The following is a 19,737-nucleotide window of genomic DNA, read 5'->3' on the forward strand; positions in this document are numbered from 1 at the left end:
AGTCCAGAATTGCGTAGGGATTTACCTTGGTGTCAATGGCAGCTGTTTAACATAAATTCGGTTGTACCGCCTTTACATTCAAGATATCTCAAATTGTTTTATGACTAGACGTTTTAGCTATTTAAGATATCTCTAATTATATTTTGACTAGTGAAAATACCTATTCAGGATTATCTCCAATTACATTCTGACTACTCGAAATGATGTCAGATATACCATTAACTTGTATGGACAAGTCAATTTAAGATATCTCGAATGAATTACGTACTATCTGAAATACACATTTCAGATGTCTACGATTAAATTACTACTAGTCATAAAGTAATTTCAAGATATCCCGATTTTAGTTTTGACTAGTCATAATTCTAATTAAAGATATCTCAAATGCCACCATACTTCATAATATCGTAAATGTGTTTAAGAATAGGAGATATGCAGTTTTGACTAGTGAAAACTTAATTATTGATATCTTAAAAGCAAATATTGACTAGACAAAACAAATTTAAAGATATCTTGAATTGTAATTTCGACTCTTTCCTTTTAAGATATTTCTAAATGAATTAAACATATCTTGAATTACTCAGCTTTTTCAGTAAAGATATCTTAAATTGACATTCTAAATAGTCAAAATGTGTAATGATCTTTTTAATGGGCTTCCAGGAGAATCGTTCCTAAAAAATTCCTTACTGTCAGTCTAATCCACAGGAAGAAAAAAAATCAGCGTGTGACGCTTTAAATGACAAATCCGGTGTCAAAATTTAAGATATCTTGAATTATTATTCTTCCTAATCAGAATGTATGGCAGTGCCCCAAAGCAACTGCACACTCTGCTTACTGATATTTACACTATCGGTTAGTCTACTGAGACCAAATATCTCCAAAATAAGCAAATCGTTTGTATTCCATACGTGCGCAGTCAACCTCTAATTTATGAGGATTTAAGAAACAATTAGAGCATATGGTAAGTAGTGCAATATGATACTGATTTGTTTCTTTACTTGACGTCACGTTAAACATCTTTGTCCACACCCCCTCCTTGTTACTGTGGAAACCATTGAAATTGATGAGTGGAGCGCGTGTGCCATACAGTCGCTGGTGAAGGTTAGCCCGGAACGCTAGCCCCATTTTGACGTTTTTATGGGGACATTTCCCGTGAAATTTTCAAAGTCCGGAAACAGCTCCGTGTCAGCAGAGATATGAGTTGTCTAGGTATGTCCTTTATTTATTGGTTTTCCAGAGACGAGTCGTAAACGTTTGCTGGTAGTTTTTATTTTAGCCTGTTTAGCTCGTCAAGGTAACATTAGCAAGTCAAACCTTAGTCAAGGTAGGGTTAACGTCAGCGTCCACGAATGAGCCGCTTTAATGGAATAACTTCTGCTGCTGTTGCCTGTTAAACAAAAAAACTCTTGGCTTTAGTTGCGGTTAAGGATAGGCGGGATAGGTAAAGTTTGCCAAGGAGTTTTTATTTCCAGCAAAACAAGCCTTGACAAGTTACACAAGCGCTCCCCTGCATTCCTTTCAAAGGGAAACTTTAAATACTTTGTAATGAAAGTTAATGTTTTTGCTTTTCGTATAGAACACGTTCTGGATATTATTCGCGCGGATCGAGCTCCTAATCTACAAGCAGCAGAAATCAAACGTCGCATATCCGCAGCTGAAAGTTAAAGCAGTGGCCTGCAGGGAAATATAGAAAAGAGTAGAAAAGCCTAATATCCTCAGAGTTAAATGACACCAGCATTCAAAGTACATGTGCCTTTTTTAGGCAGATCTGTCCATCTACATAGTCAACACTTGCACAACAGTGTGTTGCAATAGTGGTTTATTTCTTTATGTGGCTTTTGTTGTGCCTCTGATGTAAGGTTTATTGGTTTACACCTATTAAAAGTTAGAATGTGAAGCAGCTCAAGCTTTAGTTTATGAATGGAAAAAAAAAATCATGTAGCCAACCTCTGGATATATTCAGTTCCTTCTTCAAATCTAATGACATATTTTGTATGTTTATTATGAAGCAAAACTACATTTTCGTTTAAGCCTGGGAGGACTTCTTGTTTTCTATTGGGGATGCAAAAAGTACTAAATACTCGTGACACTTTATTGGAAAGTATTATGCAAAAGTATTTACACTCCTACAACGTGTTCAGATTTTGCAATTCCAAATTGATTTGTTTCCTTCTCTACTGGCTTGCAGGGGCGGGGCTAGATGGGGGGCCAGGGGTGGTCAACCCCTACCATTTTATTCCCTCTAAAGCCGGGTGTACACTGTGAGATTTTCGGGGCGATTTTCCTGTCGTGCAAGAATCTTTGGATCGGGCCGACTTTCAGCCTGATTGTGAGTCGTAGTGTTCAGGGGGTAAGGAGGAGCGATCAGCCTCTCATGAACAACTCCCGATCAGGAATCATGAGGTCGTTGTGGGAAAATAGCTTAGTGGTCATGCGCAAACAAGGATTCTTCTTTTTCTTCTTCCTCCTCTCAGATGTAAACACAGAAGGATGGCGTAGGTGTAATAAGTAAAATAGAGTTCTTTTTGTGAAATTAACAGACCGTAGTAGCCACGTTTGCTTAGTCATGTCTTTGTCCAAATATGTTGTCGCCTTTTCTTCTTTGGGCTTTCAGATCACAAAATTGCACAAATTGCCAAGGCAGTGCGTTTCACTCTAGTGAGCTTCATATTCCTCTTCTATTTGTTTGGCTTCTGGATAGACGAGTCAGAGCAGCTCCATCTCACTGCGGAGCTGAGTTCGACTTGATTTTTTTGTGGTTAATTACGCACATCAATATACTAACATTAAAGAACTACATTTGGTGTTATATGGGGTAAATAAAATGATCTCTCTGCAATTCATCTAGGAGTCTTTAGTGAAATCATAGATAAATAACAATTGTAATAAGAACTTAAATAATCAATTTGTGTAGATATTAGTACTTGAAAAAAGTACGCCCCAGAACTCAAACCTGAAAGAATTTTATCCAATATACCTTTTATCCAGAAAGCACAGATGTTTAAATATATGTGTCTATTTGTTAGCTAAGACTGTAGGAAAGTTTAGTTTGTCTTTATTTAGAAAATATGGATGTTTTGCTCGTAAATTTTCCAGTAGGAACGCTGTAGATTGACCCTGAGGTTCTGGTGCTATCTACTTTCGGCCAGCCCTCAGTGTACATTGGTTTTTGTCTGGCCACCCTTATAAAAAATTTTCTGGCTACGCTTCTGCTGGCTTGCCCATCTAGAGGCTGTATTTTTGCTCTGTCAACTGTATAAAACAAGTAGATAAATAGTTTCATTTTAGTTCTGACTCTATATTTAGCCCAATTTGTTCGTGGGAAGTTTATCCTCTGCCCCAATTTCAAATTATTTGCTGCCTGTTATCTGGTTGTTTTTAAAGAATGCAGATTATTTACATCACTGATATTTCCATCAATTCTGTTGACAAAACCTATTATCATTGAATAATATCGTAATTGCCCTGCTTCACAGGGGATTTGCTGTGATGGTCTGCTACTGCAAAACACTAAAGTTATGCTGAGGTTAAAATGCAATAAGATGGACATCTGATGGGAGTTGATTGGTGATTTCCCTTTAGGGTATTAAGTTCTAACACCCACGTATGCAAGTCCTCTTAAGATTTTACTTGTACAAAACAGTTCCGAATGCATCTATACTTTTTTTCAGTTATGTTCTACTAGAACTGAATTGGTTGATCTATCAGAGAAAAAAATCCACAAGAAATAAAAAAAAATCATGGCTACTATGTGACAAAATGTGAATAAGTTCAAGAGGTATTCATATTTTTGCAAGAGACTGCATTTAAAATGTCATCTCTCCCCTACAGCGTGTTTATATATTAGCTTCTGTGCTACATGTTAAACCTTGTTAATGGTACAACTCATTTTGTTGTTGTTGTTTTTTTGCAGTCACCTACTGATTCCAATCCAGCTGCATCTGCACAAAAACCCCTTCAATTATTTGCTTGGTTTCTACAGACAAAACATCTGAAAATTAAAAGTAGCAACATCTTTACAAGTGTTGGATCCCTACCACTTTTAGATCACCATCAGAACCATCCTTGCTAATTTATCCCATTCTAATTTTTAATTTCCACTTATTTAGCTGATCTGCCATTTAAAAATAAAATGCATCTACTCCAATCAATGACCCAAGATGAATGTTATGGACCATTTTTTAAACTTGATTTGTCTTGCTTCAATATACATTAGTGGAGCTTGTTTAGGGGGGATTTGCTAAAAGTTGTGAAACAAACTCACCAGAAATTATTCCAATAAAGTCCAGCCAGAAATGGAAGAAGCTGAGGAAAGTAAGGTCATGGACCTGCCTGACAAAATAAATGCCAGCAATGTCGGGGAAGATGAAAATAGTGAGGATGAAGAGGGCAGAACAGATCCGATCCCCTGGTATCGCTGGGTGATGCATGCAGCTGTGATGTTTGGACGTGAGTTTTGCTATGCCATGGAAACTGCTCTAGTGACGCCAGTGCTTCTACAGATAGGTGGGTACAGCTCTAATCTCTATAACCAGTTCAGTAACCTTTTTTACTTTCACCAGTGAACTAATATAAGAGCTGAAAAAACACATGGTATTTTCTATGTCTCTTTATTTCCATACTTGTAATAGATGAAAAAGCTAGTCACTTTACATCAGTAGCTAAATGTTTAGAAGAATATAAGTAGGATTACTGTATTTTACATTTAAAAGCTGTGGTCATAATTTCTTTGATGTATTTTAGTATGAAATTATGGCCACATTCCTCTGAACTGTTTCAGGACATTAAAGCATTATGCCCACACTTTGCTACTTTGGGATTACTTTATCATCTGAATGATGGGGTTTGACTTTGTAGAGCACTATTATCATCAAAAAGACTTTGACATGTGCAGCTTGTCACCACAAAACGCAGAAAAATGTCATCTTTTTTTAAGGTTACGGTTATCGTTAAATCTTAGACAGGCTGAATTAGTTTGTGTCCTTGGCTGCATATCTGTGTTATGTAACTTCCGTACCCAATGAGGGGCTACAGTTTGTCAACCCTGCCAGCGTAGCAGAAATAAAACAAAGGCGGCTTCCCCTGGCCAGGTATGAGAAGAATGCATGACACAGCACATTTTAGGTTTGCTTTTCTTTTCTTTTAATGTAATACATATCAAGTTAACTTCATTTACTGTGGTTATGAACAATTTTTGAAGCATCGGTTTGACTTTTCCAAAGGTTCCCTATTGGAGACCTACATTTTTGACTAAAGTTTTGACTCTTTATTCAGGATAACGTTTATAAAAGATCGTATGAGAATTTGAGAGAATCTGAGAGGAGCATTCATGGTAAAAGGAACTTTTTTTCCATTTGCATTCATGATTGTTAATGTTTTTAGCAGAAACATTAACATTGTTTGCCCAAAGGATCTAGTAACACATTAGGTTTGTGTTTTGTAAACTACAGGCATTTTTACTGCCAATTCTTTCTAAGTAAATTAACTACATGGGGGATTACCCTGGGATTACTTTTATGTTGTACAAAGTTAGGTAAAAGTTTTTTTTTTTTTTAAAGAATATATTTCATTGTATAAATGTTATACAATGAAAATGTTATGTTTATTTTTGTTAGAAACTGCAATTCTTTATGCAGCTGTCTTACCTTTCTGTTATCTGTATTAACTTTGATAGTTATTTTTTCAATAGAAACTGTAAAACTAAGGCATTTTAACTTATGGTAACTGACTGATCTATTATATAATGAGACATGGACAGTTCTGTGTCTGAGGTACAGGGGTAGAATTTACAAATTTTATACTTCATCCAACCTCATTTTAAACTAAACAGTGAGCTGTTATGTTTTGAAAAGTGTATTAATCACAGTTAATTAAACATGGTTTCATTTTTTTTATTTAAAAATGTTAATCCGATGTAATGTTGGAAATAAACAGCTTTTTATACTTCACACAAATAAGCAAATCCAGTATCTTCTTTCAATCACGTCAATCAAAATTATGATGAAATGAGAACTCCTGAACATTTTCTATCATAGAGTTAAAAAGAAGGCTTTGTTACTGAGCACAAAACTGGTGACTGTTGTGTAAGCAGGTGTCAACATACAAAAAAGGTTATTAACTGTAAGGTTTGTTAGAAGCATTACAAGTCTTAAACTGTCTGAATACAAACTAGTATTTTATGCTTTTCATGACCAAACTATAGGTGTTTTTTCTGCCAAAGACCAGATCCACCTAAGAGTTCTCTCACTACCAGCATGCCTCATTTTATGTTTTATTTATGTATTGCTGTAGGTCCACAACATGTAGGTCCACAACAAACTAAAATCCTATGTTTGTGTTAGCCAGGCCAGCTATTCATTCACAAGGATGTTAGGTAGTCAGCTAGAAATGGGAGAAAATCCTGCGCCTTATCTGGTTACTATGTCTGTATTCCGAATGTGCATGTTGGAGAAACATCATATTTTCCAATAGATTTTTAATGATTACCTTCCAGGAAGAAATAACATAGTTGTAAAATGAGCAACATTTCCCTCCATTAATATTGTGCAGTTACAGACTAAAGTAGAAGACAGGATCTAAATGTGATGCTATACCAGTTCTAGAATGATCATAGGAAGATAAATTATGAGGCAGGGTTTCACCATAAACCTAGTTTAACTGCTGCGGCTGTCTTCTCTTGGCTATATTCTGAATTTTGATATGATTGACTCCATTTTGTTTTGTCTAGGTCTTCCTGAGAAGTATTATAGTTTAACCTGGTTTCTCAGTCCCATCCTGGGTCTCATCTTCACTCCACTGATTGGCTCAGCCAGTGACGGCTGCACTTTGCGATGGGGCCGGAGGAGACCATTCATTCTAGCTCTCTGCACAGGAGTGCTCCTCGGTGTGGCACTATTTCTAAACGGAGCGGTAATTGGTGAGACATAGTTTCAGAACAAAAACGCTGGTGTATCGATTACATGTCTGGCAGGGTAACTCGATGTGTGTGTTTGGATTTGTTTCAGGCCTTTCTATTGGTGACACACCAAACCAGCAGCATATTGGTATCGTCCTCACTGTTCTTGGTGTTGTGGTGCTGGATTTCTGTGCTGATGCTGCTGAGGGACCAATCACAGCTTACCTTCTTGACGTTGCTGATACTGATGAGCAAGACATGGCTTTGAATATACATGGCCTCTGTGCTGGTAAGACTTATATATAAGACTTTTTAAATGCATGTTTACTTTTTGTTTTTCTATTATTTGTTAACTTTTAAAATGAGGTATACGGCAAACACGTCAATCAATATCGTACAAGTACAACAAACTGAATGAAAAGTCACAAAGTGAATAAAACAAGAGTCCATTTATGGACAAACTATCTTTTAAGAAGTACTGGTTAATTTTGTCCAGTGCAGTTCTCAGAGATTTATAAAGGGCTGTTATTTAGCCTTCAGACTGAAAACATCTCATGTGCTTCAAAGAGGTCCAACACTTCAACCTGGATGGTTATGCACTTTGAAGTCAGAAGCACATCTAGAGCAGCGCGTCTCAACAAAAGTTTCCACAGATATGTCTGATGCTCGGTGGGAAAAGCTACCAGGTTCTTTTCCTTTGGTGGTCTATCCCATTTGGTATGATCTCACCGCTAGAGGCTGCCAGAGATTTAAAAGGAAAAGATTTAAAAGTCCAGTCAGCAAGAAAGAATCAATGGATCATTATCTATACCTAAAACTAATACATTCCCGGTGATTTAATGAATTGCGCGTTAATCAGTAAAAAAATTTAAATAATAATTTCTGTCGGGATCACCAGGTCTGGAAGCGGCCATTTTTGCCCAATTATAGTAACGCCTCACTCCTGATATCTCTGACAGTGATGTCACGGTGCGGTAAGCCGAGCAACATTCTCCCCGCTTTACAAGCAAAATCAGTGGGAACTATTATACACTCCTGCAAATAAGAACAATTATTTTAGGTTTCACGATTGAAATTTGCGAGAACTATAGTTAAAGTGATAATGCCCACGTGCATGGGGAGTTGGATGTTGCAATACATCCGGTAAAAGTAAAAAAAAACAACTTGAAAAGGGAGGATTTGCCATTGCACTTGCCAAAGAAAAAACACGTCATATGTAGCCACCTTCAATAAACACTTCAGTGACAAATAGATAGAGCTTTGGGACTTGCTCAACAGCCAATACCACACCGTGATGTCACAAACTGCTAGGTGGCAGTAGTGTTCTTTGCCAAAAATGGATGCCCCCAGTAAAGCACATTCAAATGAAAATTACTCTTAATTAAAAACTATAATTTATTGAACAGTAGGTAATAACTTTATATTTAAAGCACTTTTAGAAGTTTGAATTCAGAATATGAACAGACTTTTCTTTTAACACTGTGGTTGAGGTTCACCTTCCAGAAAGACTTACCCTAAACCTACAGCCAGAGTTTGGTTAATTAAAAGCTTCTGATCAAAGCATATGAATGCCATGCAGGTATTGTTTGAAAACAATAAAGCTGCCAAAACCTGTCTCTTTATATTTTAACAGTCCTCATATTAAGTTGATAGGAGCCACTGTGAGGGGCTCATAGAGCAACAGGTGGCAGATCCCTGAGGTTTGGCATTCAATTCCAAATGATACAAAATAGTTTGTGGTTGAATTTTACACAATTAAAGGGGTCTGAATGCCTTCGCCAAGCAACAGTCTTGATCTAAAGGATTTTATTTACATTGAAGTTAGTCAATTTTTATTTCTAATTTAGCATATCAGCATAAAAACAAAATCGAGTTCCAAATTAAGCTGTCATTTTAAAATCCAGAAATGCTGCCAACCCTCTTGTGTTTTTGGTCTTTTAGGACTTGGTGGGGCTGTTGGCTACATGTTGGGAGGCCTCGACTGGACGGGCACAGCTCTGGGTAGAGCATTCAAATCACAAGAACAAGTCCTCTTCATGTTTGCAGCGGTTATCTTCATTATTTCTGTCACACTGCATATGTTCAGTATCCCTGAGAGGACCAATGCTTTATCCAGGCATGGGGTAGAATCCTCCAGTCAGTGGTCTTTAAAACTGCTTGGCCACACACAGACTTCTCTCGAGGCAATTGCAGAGGAGAACGCTTTTGGACCAGCCTCCTCCAAAGCAGAGAAAGAGTTGCATCCTGAGGGAGGGGAAATGGATTTCCTAGCCGTGGACAGAGTTCGGAGTAAAAGTGATTCAGTTCTCGCCATGCCAGATGCTACAATCGAGTTGGACTCGGACCTTCACCTAGACAGACAAGTTTTCTTGACTGAGACGAATTTCTTACCAAATGATCTGGACAATGCCTTCAAGCCGTCAGAAAACAGTGTGGAACCGTCATCTCCTCCTGAAGACCCCACAGATGGGGTGGTTGTCGTAGAGTCTGAGAATACAGATGGCCCTCAGATAAAGGATCCAGCAAATGGTCAGCCTTCTATCCCTCAGATCAGTTCAGCGTCAGAGAATACACTTGTAAGATCAGTAAAATCATACACTGTGAATACAACTGCAATTTTTATGTGTGGTTAGAATCATTTTTAGTAATTGACTACTAAAGTGTGAGGATTATTCCTAAGCTTATTTGGCTAACTAAAACTACAATACTCTGCAGAGGCATACAATCTCTGCTTGTAATTAATGTATTAACATTTAATTCATGTTTATTTATTTTTTTACCTTTTCTCTCTTCCCTTTTAGAATGATAGCGCTGCTAATGGCATTAATGCTGCATTCTATTCCTCTCGTGCCTCAAACGCTGTTAAAGATCACTCCTCCACCAAACCCGTGAACCGTACTGCCCATACTGCAGTTCCCTCACGGCCTCTTCGACCAACTTTCTATAGACAGGTACAGTTGTGTATATTTTGTTTTCACATCATTTTTCAGGGAATTGAGTTCTTAAATAATGAGCCCCATTACAACATCTGATTTCCCTTTGGGATTATTAAAGATGTATGTTGGTCTTTCTTCATCTTCAGCCCTCCTTTACCTTTTCATACTACGGTCGAGTGGGAACACAACGCTGTAAACTGCGACGCACAAGACCTGCAAGCCCTCGGCCAATCACCACCTCCCGCAGCTTGACAGATCTGCGGAATATCCGGCAGCACATGTTCAAAAAAAAGAGGCTGCCATCTGTTAGCAGTCTTTCTTCTGAGGGCTCAAGCAGTGACGAGGAAACTGAGAGGGGCACAACTGTACGGCTGCTTTGGCTCTCCATGTTCAAGGTGAAATAAATTTTGTACCTTTGTACTCTAGACCTGGCCTCCTTATACAATATTAGAGGGAAATATGCTAGTGTAGGTTAAAGGCATGAAAGAGGATTCTGTGGTGGAAGATATGTCCGATGGCTGTTTGTGTATTTTTGAATTGTGCGCATGCGTCAGTGCTCACAAAAGTTCTATACGCTGGAAACACCTCTGCTGGTGTTATGCCAAGAAATACCTGCCTGAGAATTACCTCCCCTCTTGCATACTGCTGAGAAAACAGATTGAAATATGAACAAAAGGGAACTTTTGTAGCAACATATTATAGGAACATAATCTTAATGTTTTCGTTTTTCTTTTTCATGGATGCCCAAAAATTGAGAGTTTTGATGGACAGATAAATGCTGAGAAATTTCTTGCCTGCCATAACTCTGGTGGTCTGTTTTGTTTATTTACAGCAGTACACTTGAAAATAACACCAGTTAAACTTTTACCAGTACTGACATGTTATACATCCTTAGAAAGCTTAGGTTCTCCACATTTCAACCGGCAAGTTCATTTTATGGACACTATGAGGACCATAGCACAATTTATAAAGATATAGCAGCATGTTAAATCAGAATATCTCAAATAAAGCTCCGACTTCCAACCATTGAAGCATTCCTGAGGCTGTATTATAAATCCAATCTTAGACTGTTTATATTCCATTTGTCCATAAGGGTCTACGGATAAAACGCAATCCAGCATATTCGTAATAAAAACCGTCTTGCTAATTACCATAACTTCGAGAAAAAAAAAAGCTTTCTTTTACGTTTAGGTTTTCAGGATTCTTTTCGGCCATTGATGTTCAAGTTTACACAAAATAGTGAAAAATAGCTTAAGAAAAAAAAACGCAGCAGCAAACCAGCGTAGGAGTACTTCTTTATGCTTCGGCATAATGGCAAACTGCCAGGCAAATATGAGTTACGTTTGGAGCCTACGTAAATAACATATTTGCAGCACGTACGTAAAATGTTTGATAGACAAACAAGTAGCCAATCCGCTTTCGAAGGTATGCAAAGTGTATTGGCTGATATTTTGTTGGCACCACCACGGCCAGAGTTTATGGATGAAACAGTTTTTTTTGGTGGGGTCCATAAGTGCAAGAATGCCATCCATCAATTATTGAATTTTAGATGAATCTGGACACTTAATGTCTGAGAAAAATCCTCTTTAATACTTTCAAAGAGCAGAATTTTATTTAGGATGCAGTGTTTCAAATTGCTTTGGAAAATTATGTAATTTATTTAATATATTCCAGGTTTGGAAAAGCAAGGGGTGTATAAATGTTTTTTGTAAATATGGGCTTTAAACCCAGTCTAAAAGTTTATTTCTTGTTCCACTCTTTCCACTCTTAAAGCTCATAGGTAATATTCATGATAAATTCACAATGGAGTTTTGTTTTAATTCTTTAAAGATTTTAATTTTCAACTTTAAAATTGTAGGCTCTCTCTTTTCAGCTAAAAGGCTAATTGTCTCACTTAATTTTCCATCTCCCTTAGATGCCAAAGCAGCTCTGGAGACTATGTGTATGCCACCTCTTTACATGGTTCTCCATTATAGCTGAATCTGTATTTTACACTGATTTCATGGGTCAGGTCATTTACAGTGGAGACCCTCAGGTAAATGCACTCCTCCATGTGTTCGCTTACAGAGAAAACCACAACATTGCATGTTCTGTGTGGGCTGTAATAAATTAAAATAGCATTTCAAGTATTTATTATGTTTTTCTTGCATTGAAGTGCCTGTATTATTTCATCAGGCACCAGCCAATTCCACAGAGCTACTAAATTATCACAGGGGAGTACAGATGGGTTGCTGGGGGCTGGTGGTGTATGCTGCTACTGCTGCTGTCTGCTCTGGTAAACCAACTTTCTTAAGTCCAGAGTATGTAAGACTGTGCTAACAACTGCAATACACAAAAGGAAGTTGCATACAATGCAGTTGAGCTCCATGTTTTACATTTAGAATGTCTTGAGTAACCAAAAGCTTACCTCCTCTGTTCCAGGAATTCTTCAAAAGTCTCTGGATAATTTTGATCTGAGTATTAGGGTCATCTATGTTGTGGGCACTCTTGGGTTTTCAATCGGTAAGTCAAATGTGATGTATTATAGTTTAATGTGATGTTTGCCCCCCCCCCCCCCCCCCCCCCCCCACACACACACACACAAACACACACACCATACTCTGTTTTTGAAATAAAGAGCAATCTGTTTTTTTTTACACATTTTTTTTTCTTTAGTTAAGCATATTGTGAGGTTAGCTTTCGTGTCTTTGGTGGATAAACTTGAGCATATATTGCTAATGGCGGCCTGCTCATTTAGCACAATCACTTGTAAGCTGCTTGTAACTGGACCTTTTTGGTTTCGTTTACATCATTTCCAGATCTAATAATTTCATTAGGGTAATGGAACACATAGATATTAAACGTAATCCTAAGTTGGAAAAATATCCCATTGACATTCTCATCTGGGGACACTTAAAATGCTGTGGAAAGATATAACACTATGTAAAAAAATAAATAAATAAAATGCACATATTAAGGTCCACAAATATTTTCTTTGCTATTACAGACTTTTGTCGAGGATTGACAGGTTTGTAACAAACTTAAACTTTTTTTTTTTTTAGGAACTGCAATTATGGCAATCTTCCCTAATGTTTATGTTGCCATGGTGATGATCAGTAGCATGGGAATCATTTCCATGAGTATCTCTTACTGTCCCTATGCTTTACTCGGACAGTACCATGAAATCAAAGAGGTAGGATTCCACACAGCTTCATTTAGTTTTTACATTAAAAATGGTTCAAACTGATCTTTATACAAAAAACTAAATTTAATACAAAAAAGGTTTAATGTTGACTTTTTCTTCTTTCACAGTATATCAACCATAGTCCAGCCAACACTCGAAGAGGCTTTGGTATAGACTGTGCTATATTAACCTGCCAGGCAAGCTTTACCTTTTACTGTCTATCCCTTTGTTTTGAATTAAAAGATGAACAAGCTTTAGCTCTAAAGTTAAGCATTGGATGTGAACAGCAGCCATGTACTTACAATTTTAAGCTGTGCTCATGTTTTTGTTTTATTTCCAGGTTTATATCAGCCAGATTTTGGTGGCATCAGCTCTTGGATCTGTGGTTGAGGCTTTCGACAGTGTTCGTGTCATTCCAGTTGTGGCCTCTGGGGGCTCCTTCCTTGGCTTCCTCACTGCGTGTTTCCTTGTAATTTATCCCGACCCAGAACCCGGCGGCTCTGAACAGGATCAAGACTCTGATGCTTTACCTGTAGAGGAGGATCAGAACGTTGAAAGGACGAACAATCAGAGACTAGCTCTGCTCAACCTTACAGATCACACCAGAGAAGCCTCTGCTGTCTAAGGGTAAAAAGATGCACAATGATGGGTTTTACTCTACAACTAAAATATCTGTGTGCATACATAAAGCCTTCTGGACCAGCAAAGAAACCAAAAAAGAAAAAAATTGCTTAGAAATTACATTCCTTCTAGTAAAATGTTGGAGATTGTATAATTAGGGGAACGTAAACCCAGTGCCAGCTTATCCTGCTCTGTTTGTGCAAACACTACCTCAACACTAAGAAAAATCATGTTAAGCTCATCAGATCACAACTAACCCCCTAAAAAAAAAAACAGTGTCAAGCTGTCAAACTAGTGAAACTAATTTAGTTCAGACTTCTGGAAGCACAAAGCACTTTGTTTTTTTTAACAGTGCTGGCATGATAATGGTGCCAAATGTCACCAATGTGTCACATTTTACTTTCGCTGCTGCTACTGGACTAAGAAATGGACAATCATAATGTTGCAAAAAGGGTACTTTGTGCAACCCTGCATATTTTAAGAAGCATTACATAATATTAATATTTCTTTTCTAGAGCTAATAAATTGAAATTTTAAACTTCTTTTTTTTTTCTTTTTTTTCTTTCTTTTTTTTATATATAATGTTAAAAGGTACCAACCTCCTGAAGTAATCCTAGTTGCAAAAACGTTATCCAATTAAACATAGGATTTTTCTATAAGTATGTTCTCAGTTGGTGTTCGTTGTGGTACATTTTAGATCTACACTGGAGTTTTCATAATTATTTATTTATTTTTTTATCAAATTTGTACTAATTCAAGTTGATCTCAGGGTGTTTTGTTAAGGAAAAAAAAAAGATGAACATGCCTGCTTGTTTTTTTTCAGATCTTTTTGATAGCATGGCTCCTCTTGAATGCTGAAAGTTTCATATCTGTAAACACTATTTCTGAAGATGAGCAAAAAAGGATGTATAGTTTTGGAGATGAATGTGTTATCTTTGAGAATTCCCTTGAACACCAAGTGACCTTTACCCTGCTGTATAAACAGATCAGCCGGTAGCTGTAAATCTGTCCTGTTCAAGAGAATTCACAAGGGAGTACAAAAATAAGAGCATACACAAATGAGCATACAAGTCAAGAGAAACATGTTTTAACAGAAAGCGGCACATTTAATTTTTGAAGCAGGCTTTCACTCCCCAAAGTTCATTTAACAGGTCTGTGAGCTTTAGAAAAAAGTTTTTATATGGTGTAAATCCAGAAACTGTATTTCTAAACACTAAAAGTTGTTTTACAGAGTTTGTTTAGTTCAGAAATGTAAACTTCACACTGTGTGTCCTTTCAAAGAATCTGTATATGTGTTAAATGACAGTAAGGAGCAGTTTGCATGGCTGATAATCTGATAATAATCTGATAATCGCTCCACTCAGGGCAACCCCAGATTGAATTCCCTGTTTAAGCATTCAGTTATTTTCTTTTGCTCTGATGGTTTCTATCAACAGTTCTCAAAGAATCTTTGTCTACTTTTTAGATGAGATCAGCATTATGAAAGAATATCCAATCAAAGAAAACATTTTTTACAAAACCTTAATTTTATTTTATTTTCTTTCCCCAAAAGAGGAAAAGATAAAGGTTTGCTAAATTGAGATCTTTGATTTATTTTCAATAATTTGAGAAAACAGAAGAATGTCTTAACTGCTGTTACTAAAGCTTTGGTTTATCTACTAGTTTTGATAAAGATTTTTTTTTTTGTCAAACATATCTTTGTGCCAAACCTTTGTACTTGGGCTGTGTATTGCAATCTTTCCTTTTTGAGATATTTTGTATTTTTTTTTGACAAATGAGCATATTGTGTGTTAAGTAAAACTGATCTTTGCCTTTGAGTGCTGATGTACATCATTTTGTAAATTGTTCTTTGATTTAAGATTTAAAAAAAAAATGAAACTGTGTATTTTGAGGAGGGAAATATGAAAAAGATCAGATTTTATACCTAAAAAGAGCCTCTACTAAGACACAGTCATCATTTCTGACCCCATTGGTTACAGCCACGTGTTTGATAAAAATCATACAGCACCATGTAATGGCTTTGACATTACAAGGATTCATTCTGAATATGAAAGTTGCTTGTTTCTTTTTATCCTTTTAAAGGTTGATATATACAGATGACTCGGCTTATTTCACTGTAAAAAAAAAAAATCAAAATCGAGATGAGTCATTTTTTTCTTAAAATAAGAAATTTGTTCTTGGATTGAGGAGGTAAAAGAGACATTTTGTCCATGGAAAAAATTATTTACATTTAAAATAAAACACATTGTCTTATTTCAAGTGCATGTTATGTAATTATCTTATTTTGAGAGTAAAAATACTCATTCCATTGGCAAACTCATTTACCTACTCAAATTTAGGGTATTTTTTTCAGTGTTTAAAAATCAGGAATTGTTGGTTTTACTTTATTGTGGATTTTCTCTAACTTTGTCAATATTTTAATAGGTCAATATAATCCATTGTAAAGTGTCCCTTAGAACGCTGCAGAGAAACTACAGTTTTGTAGCCTGAAACTACGACCTGTTACATTTTTTTCCTTATACTGTTAAGAACTCGTAAAAATGAATAGAGTTTGCTTAAATTGTTTTGCTATGATTGACTCAGTTTTAAAGCCTAACTTTCAGTATAGTTGATGTAAGCTCTATTCCAGAGGCCTGAAATTAAATTGTCCATTCCAAAACTTGTTCTACTCTAGTACCTCTCAAAATGGGACAGAACCCTAGCATAATGCTACCACCACCATGCCCAACAGTACAATTTTTATGGGACATGAAAGCCTCACCAAAAAACCTAAAAAAAAACTATTTTGCCTAACCATGTGGCTACCTCACATTTTATTCCAGTTGTAAGGTTTTAATACTTTGACAGCATCTTATCAGTCTATTCTAGCCTTTAACCAGTAATACTCCTGTTTTTTAATCTTCACTTATGGTTGTTATGAGAAAGTTTTTCTGAAAGACCCTACCGATTTCAAACCACAATATTGTGGTTTGAGATTGCTTTGCCTCACTTTCACACAAAGATTGTGGAGTACATTTATAAGGTGTAGACATTTAAGGAAATCCTCTAACTCACAGTAAATGCTTTGGAAATCTTTTAAGACAAGTGAATAAAATTATATAAAAAAAATACTAAACCTTATTATTTAGGGGCTTATTTTGATTAGAGTTGATTTGCAACTTCAACATTTTAAACCTTTTAACTTTTTAAATCTTGATCATACCATTGGTTTTAAAAAGGCTTAGTTCAGATTCTTGTCAACTGAAGTTTCCAAATGACAACTGCAAATGCAACCAAAGTAATACAATGAGATCAAGTATGAAAGTAGAAATAACTCGACATTCCTTAGTAGACTGTGGTTATGCCAAAATAAAAGAATGATACAGACGGAAAACACACACACCGGGAAAGAAAGGGCGTAAGTTTGCTTTTGCGTGTGTTAAACTAACAGAAACTGGCCATGTCAAATATGCCGTCCCCTGCGTCATTTTAATTATTAAACGACCGCCATCTCCCGGCCAATTTCGGTAACTGCACCACTTTCTGTTTCTCCTCCAGGTTCACGTGAGGCTACAAAAAAAAAAAAAAAAAAAAACGATTAAAGCGTGAACGTCTTAGTAGGTGATATAGATATATAACACGTATACATAATTATTAAGGTCGTTTATTTGAAAAATAAAGTTAAGTTTCCCTCCTGGATTACTTTAATTTATAGACCAAACCATGACATAACAGCCTATATTGCCTGATAGAGGCGCTTCAGGTCACCTTTATTCTGCTCCATTGATCTGCGCACATGTTTGAGTTTAAAGAGAAACAGGAAGTTGGGAGAAAGTGATAGAGACTCCTTACTGAGGGAGGAGCTCCACACACTTCAGATTTGTTTCTGTCCTGGAGGTGACAGTCATGTGAAGAGAAGATTTAGACAATCAGGGGCCAATAAACCATTGGAGACGGTGAGTAAAATTAGAACGACTTGATCAAGCTTTAAGGCGCATTGTGAGCAGATTATGTCTGAATGTTTGTTTTTATAATCTGCGTTGCCTGCAGGCTGAGCAGCATCAACTCACCTGTTGGTACTGATAATCAATGCAATATTTAATTGGATTTTCCCCCCAAAAAAACATCAAGTCTAATTCTTTGACTTACTTGTATTATTATTTTCCTCAATCATTGTATACTGATCATGAGACAGAAAATAAAGTTAAAGATAAAGATCGTGCTAATTTTTAGAGAAGTGCGCGAATTGCAGAAGAAAATGACATATTTTTATTTTCTGCTGTTAGTTCAGAGGTTGTAACGTCACCTTTATTCTTTTTAGTTGTTAATTATTCGCTTCTTTTTCTCAGCTTGGACGCAAAGGTGCATTAACTTCTTATTCTAATAATCAGGCTTTTAGATGAGTAGGTATCTGTGGATCTTTTTAAAGCTTACTGTATGTTACTGTAACTTAATTCACACATGTAGAAAAACAAACTGATTTAAGCCAAATTTGAGAAGTTAGAATTCAAAAAAGGATCTAACACCTAAATAAACCTTTTATATTCTATATAAACCCACCTTCATAAGCAACCAGCTTCATGCTGCAAAAAAGCAATTAAACCTTAATCTTAGTCTGTGTTTTCTAAATGCCTAAACTAGGAAAGCCTTAACAGAGAGCCTGTTGTTGAGAAGCCAAAAGTACTCAAGTAAAAGTTGTGTTACTTTGATATTTTATGACTAGGCAGAAATAAAGAGTCATTTTCCAAAAGTTACTTCAGTAAATGTATAAAAAAACAAAAAATAAATCTTGTGTAAATAGAGCATCTGGATTAACCTGAAAATGAAAAAATGTAATCAGATACAAATATGAACTGTCTAATCAGTTTCTTTCTTTTTTGATGAATAAGAATAAACGAATAGAATAGAACAAAATATTCCCTTAAAAACAGCAGATTCAGGCATAGGATCTCTTATTCCCGATTTAAAAAGATTTCACGAAATGTAATGCTTTTTAAACCAGCATTTTAAAAGCAATGGTCTAATTTACACAAATTATCAAAATTGGACAAACAGGATCCAAATGATTATAGAGATGGAAAGAGCAATGGCTTTTAAATAAAAATAGGTGCTTTATGCTTCATGCTATTGATAATGTCAGACTTTATACATTTTGTAATGAATATCAATATATTTCTATCACATCAAGCTAAAATAAACAGTCCAGCTTTTAATAAGTAACAGATGCAAGTGCATTGAGTAGCATATTTAATAGTTTTTATGTTTTGCAACTGTAGTATAAATAGATATGGAACAAATAGTTATTCCACACTATTTAATCTGTTTCTGTAAAATTCATTGAAAGTCTAATTTTAGTTCTGGACATGTCTAAAGAGAATAATTGCCAAGGGTTCAATGCTGCTCTGCATTCTTAATTAATTCATTAGTAGGAAAATGTAATCATGTGAGCAGAGCATTTTGATCACTGCAGCATTTGTTTCTGCGATTAGCTGGAAAACATGGCTGTTTACACATTATAACGTATGACGAGTAATGATAAAAGATTTCGTCACACTGCGGGTAACTTTAACAACACAGTCCAGAAAAAATATCACAATTTTTCCTTCCTTAAATCCTGTTTATGTGATTTAATCCATTTGATCAGAGCTAGAGCAGATGTTCACAGCCATTTGAATCTTGGATTTTGTTTTCATTTTTTTTTCTCTCCTTAGTGATGACTGACTGTTTACTGCCTTCTCTGCTGGAGGCCTGTGTGGTGGTCGGAGCGTCCAATGAAAAACTTCAGGAAGTCTACCAGGTATGGCAGTCTTGCTAGTAAACCTTGGGGAACTTATTTCTGACGTTTATAAAACTTAGTTTTTAACCAATGCTGTGCAGAATCAGCAGTCTGTCTGTTTTCTGACAGTCTATATGCATCAGGCAACATCTTTTCAGTGTTTCTTGGTAAATTGATCTCTTGAATTTGTTACTTTTAATCTTCTTCATTTTTGCATAAAAGTAAAAAAAAACAAAAAACCTCATTACTAAATACTGGTATTCTTTTCTAAAATGTGTAAATACAACATTTTCTGGGTGCAACTTGGCTAACAAATCTGGATAGAAGCAGAGATTGATTGTAAAAATGAACTAAACCTCAGATTAAC

At 36.1% G+C, this 19,737-nt stretch overlaps 2 protein-coding genes across 2 annotated transcripts in view; both read left to right on the forward strand.

The window, feature by feature from the left end:
* Window positions 1-1,059: 1,059 nt before the first annotated feature.
* LOC119775190 (solute carrier family 45 member 4-like) lies at window positions 1,060-13,878 on the forward strand. The gene is made up of 13 exons (XM_038273079.1): window positions 1,060-1,209; window positions 3,914-4,506; window positions 6,728-6,916; window positions 7,005-7,184; window positions 8,837-9,471; window positions 9,697-9,846; window positions 9,978-10,226; window positions 11,747-11,866; window positions 12,007-12,106; window positions 12,253-12,333; window positions 12,873-13,003; window positions 13,123-13,191; window positions 13,335-13,878. The coding sequence occupies exons 2-13, from the start codon at window positions 4,296-4,298 to the stop codon at window positions 13,617-13,619; spliced, it is 2,400 nt and encodes a 799-aa protein (XP_038129007.1). The 5' UTR covers window positions 1,060-1,209; window positions 3,914-4,295; the 3' UTR covers window positions 13,620-13,878.
* Window positions 13,879-16,959: 3,081 nt separating this feature from the next.
* The window catches only part of LOC119775183 (DENN domain-containing protein 3-like), a 25,040-nt gene continuing 22,262 nt past the window's right edge, over window positions 16,960-19,737 (forward strand). Inside the window, exons 1-2 of the mRNA XM_038273071.1 lie at window positions 16,960-17,550; window positions 19,306-19,391. Coding sequence (XP_038128999.1) covers window positions 19,308-19,391 — 84 coding nt within the window. The 5' untranslated portion in view covers window positions 16,960-17,550; window positions 19,306-19,307. The remainder of the gene's footprint in view (window positions 17,551-19,305; window positions 19,392-19,737) is intronic.

Source organism: Cyprinodon tularosa, unplaced genomic scaffold, assembly GCF_016077235.1.
Source record: "Cyprinodon tularosa strain WSP-4 unplaced genomic scaffold, ASM1607723v1 ctg854, whole genome shotgun sequence".
NCBI lineage: Eukaryota > Metazoa > Chordata > Actinopteri > Cyprinodontiformes > Cyprinodontidae > Cyprinodon > Cyprinodon tularosa.

Excerpts from the sequence above, each read along its gene's own strand:
- LOC119775190 (XM_038273079.1), top strand. The coding sequence starts at position 4,296 with ATGGAAGAAGCTGAGGAAAGTAAGGTCATGGACCTGCCTGACAAAATA. Across the intron at positions 10,227-11,746 it reads TTTGGCTCTCCATGTTCAAG|ATGCCAAAGCAGCTCTGGAG; the intron begins GTGAAATAAATT and ends CATCTCCCTTAG. Across the intron at positions 13,192-13,334 it reads GTGCTATATTAACCTGCCAG|GTTTATATCAGCCAGATTTT; the intron begins GCAAGCTTTACC and ends TTTTATTTCCAG.